The sequence below is a fragment of the Mustela nigripes genome, chromosome 3 (assembly GCF_022355385.1).
Source record: "Mustela nigripes isolate SB6536 chromosome 3, MUSNIG.SB6536, whole genome shotgun sequence".
NCBI classification, from domain to species: domain Eukaryota; kingdom Metazoa; phylum Chordata; class Mammalia; order Carnivora; family Mustelidae; genus Mustela; species Mustela nigripes.
The window spans coordinates 129,434,477-129,437,824 of NC_081559.1; the positions used below are offsets into that span (position 1 = coordinate 129,434,477).

At 38.0% G+C, this 3,348-nt stretch overlaps 1 protein-coding gene across 1 annotated transcript; it reads right to left on the reverse strand.

The window, feature by feature from the left end:
• Positions 1–585: 585 nt before the first annotated feature.
• On the reverse strand, positions 586–864 carry LOC132013126 (small nuclear ribonucleoprotein E-like). The gene has a single exon (XM_059392861.1). The coding sequence runs from the start codon at positions 862–864 to the stop codon at positions 586–588; it is 279 nt and encodes a 92-aa protein (XP_059248844.1).
• Positions 865–3,348: the final 2,484 nt, after the last annotated feature.

Below are 3,348 nucleotides of genomic sequence, written 5' to 3' on the forward strand. Positions count from 1 at the left end.
CTCTGGTAGCTGGAGGTTGATCACCATAGAGGAATCTAGTTCTAAAGAGGCACTTTCTGTTTTAACTGGGTGGAATGCTGCCTCTTGGATCCCACCGTCCCCAGTTGATTATAAACCAGATTTCTCCAGTGCTCACTCCATCCATCTCTTCTTGGGAAACCCCTGTTAATCTATATCAGGGAGCTTTCTAACCTTACATTCTTATGTCCAGATTTACAGCCTGTAAGGAAAAGACAGATTAAGGTGGGACCAAAAAGGAACTGGACCTAGAAGAAACTCTCTGACCCTAGAAAGAACTAAAGATCTTACACTCCATTGAGGGTACAATGGCATGGGTTGGAAGGGTTGGGGGCGCAAACTTTTAAGGTTTTTTTTGGCTACCATTGTTCACATGATTATCTTATCAAGCTTTTTGGTTTTTTTTAATGGAAACAATCCCGCAGCATTTACTGTCCTCTGGTAATAACATAAAGGTAATCAAAACAATATGAACAAATGTTTTAGAACTACACTTCCAACAAAGGACACCTAAAAACAAACAAACTACATGGCCTTCTCAAGAACTTCTCACTTCATTGATCATTTCTAGTTGGAGACAATTTGGAGCCGGATAATATTATCTCCTTCTGGCACGATCCGACCCAGTTGTTTTCTTGACATTGTTTTAGAATGAACCTCTTCTGCATCATCTAATACAAGGTTCATGTACTCACCAAAACCAGTGATACAGCCCTCTATTTGCATGTTCATTTGCTCGTAAAGCCACACCTGAATCTGAGATTTATTTTGTAAGTATCTGAAGATGAGGTTGATGAGCTGTACCATCACGTTCTGTACTTTTTGGCCCTGGCCAGTGTATGCCATGGTGGAAGCTAACCTTTTACCAGGTTCTTTGGAGTAGTGAGAGCCACATATTCAATTGACCAGATTTGAAAAAAGGAGTGAAATGTGGAAGAGAACTGTAGTCATCTGGATTGGGTTGCTGAAATCACTGTTAAGCACTGCTGTTGTTGTTTTCATGGAAAATGTATTCTCCGTATTGATGCTAGAAAGATGGACATCACATAAGTTTACATAATTTAATTACAAAATGGCAACCCCTCAATCCTGAGGTATTCTATTGATTTAGGAGCAAGTTACTGAAAAGCTGGATCATACAAAGGCATGAATGCCAGGAGGCAGGGTTTGTTGGAGGCCTTCTTAGAGTTAGCAAACCACAGACCTCATAAAGAACAGGTGGCAATGACCTTAGAGCATATACTAACTCACACGAGAGCACAGGAGTTAATTTTGATAAAACACAGAAAACAGCCAAATTCTTGGGAGCAATGTGCTATGAGGCTCAAATTGTGACTTCTGAGACAGTAAAGAAAAGGTTATCTACCCTCTGGCCCCCACTACCAAAATGGAGTCCAGTTCCTTATTTGACTATTTGGGTTGGAGACAATGTTGCCTTGATTAGGCATTTTGTTCATCCCAATAGATAAGACAACATGAAAATATGCTAAATTTAGCTGGAGATTTGAGCAGCAGCAGAAAAAGAAGCAGAATAATAGGCTGTTTCAGCAGCCCTACTCTTGGGGCTCATGGACCCCAGGATGTCCTTGCAGTAGAGGTACCAGTACTGACAATAATGCTGATTTGAGCCTTTGGCAAAGAGCAGTTGGTTTTCTGAGGGTTGAGACAAATGAAAAGCTAATGGTCCTACTGGGGGGTGGCAGCAACTGGCTAGACCAAAGACGATTTTGGAGCACTGAATGTGATAAGGTCAGGTCAGCACAATGGCCTAACTTGAAGGCACCCTTTGTTGCTATAGACAATACTCTTACGGGCCAGGTGTGTTTTATTTTTATTGACTCTTGAGCCATGAACAGCAGCATAACTATCTGGGTACCTGAGTGATAACTGACTGGGTATATCAAAGACATATCTCTATGAGGCTGTGGGCTCTGGAAAGCCTTTGGTGAAGCCAGATAGGACATTCTTGTATCTCATATGAACATTCTTTGGAAAAGTCCATACTGAGATAAGATTCAGTGAAACGATGTGGCTGATCAGGCCTACACAGCCTAGGCAGGCAGCATCAGTAACTGAATATGTCCTTACATGCTAATTATATTATCACTGCCATCTTGGGGCACTGTTTTTACTGACTGACTTGTATTTTGGTTATAGGTCGCATTTTCCTGCTACTTGGCATATCTGGCATGATCTCAATTGGCATTGTAATCTTGAGTGGTTGAGTTCCTGGATTTTGTTGTCTTCTTTAAAAAAATAGTTGAATTTTGTTTTAACACGTTGAAGATGTTACTTAGAGTTTAGCTTGATTTTTGGAGGCTTGTTATTAAGTTTTCTCAGGGCACATCAAGAGTAAGCATTAATGCGGTGCCTGGGTGGCTTGGTGGGTTAAGCCTCAGGTCATGATCTCAGGGTCCTGGTATCGAGCCCCGCATCAGGCTCCCTGCTCAGTGGGGACCCTGCTTCTCCCTCTCTCCCTGCTTGCCTCTCTGTCTAGTTGAGATCTCTCTCTGTCTCTCTCAAATAAACAAATAAAATCTTAAAAAAAACAACAACCCAATATCCCAACAAATTTGGAGGGATTGAAATCATATAGCTAAAAAAAGTCTGGAAAAAAATCTCCAAGTATTTAGAAAATAAATATTATTCTTCTAATGAACTGTGGGCCAAAGATAACATGTAAAAGAAAGTTAGAAAGCACTTTGAACTGATGCTATGGAAAATAAAATCTATTAAAATTTATGGAATGCAACTGGAAGAGTGCTTTAGAGGAAAATCTATAGTTTGAAATGTTTATATTAAAAAAGAAGATAACTTTAAAGTGAATTATCTGAACTTCCACCTTAAGAAAGTAGAAAAAGAAACAAATAAATGTAGAGTAAAAAAAAAAGGAAGGAAATAATAACAGGAAGAATAAAAATTAATGAAATAGATAACAGTTGAGAAAATCAAAGAACCTGAGAGATGGTTGTTCATAAAATAAATAAAATTAATAAACATCTAGCTAAACTAATCAAGAAATAAAGAGATGATGCCAAAATAACCCAAACCAGAAAAAAAGAGGAGTTATCACAACAGATTTTACAGATATTCAGTAGGTAAGAAAGATACATTAATGTCTTAATGCTCATAAATTTGAAAATGTGGGTGGTAGGGGTAGCTTATTTGAAGGAAAAAATATGAAAAATGAATTAAGAAAAAATGCTTTAAATTATGAATCTAATTTATTTTACAAATACATGAAAGGACCCATATTTATAAAATAAATTTGATTCATAATTTAAAAGCATTCACACACAGAAAAACTAAGTCTTATGATTTTACTGGTGA

Coding starts and splice junctions, on each gene's coding strand:
- LOC132013126 (XM_059392861.1), bottom strand. CDS start 864: ATGGCATACACTGGCCAGGGCCAAAAAGTACAGAACGTGATGGTACAG.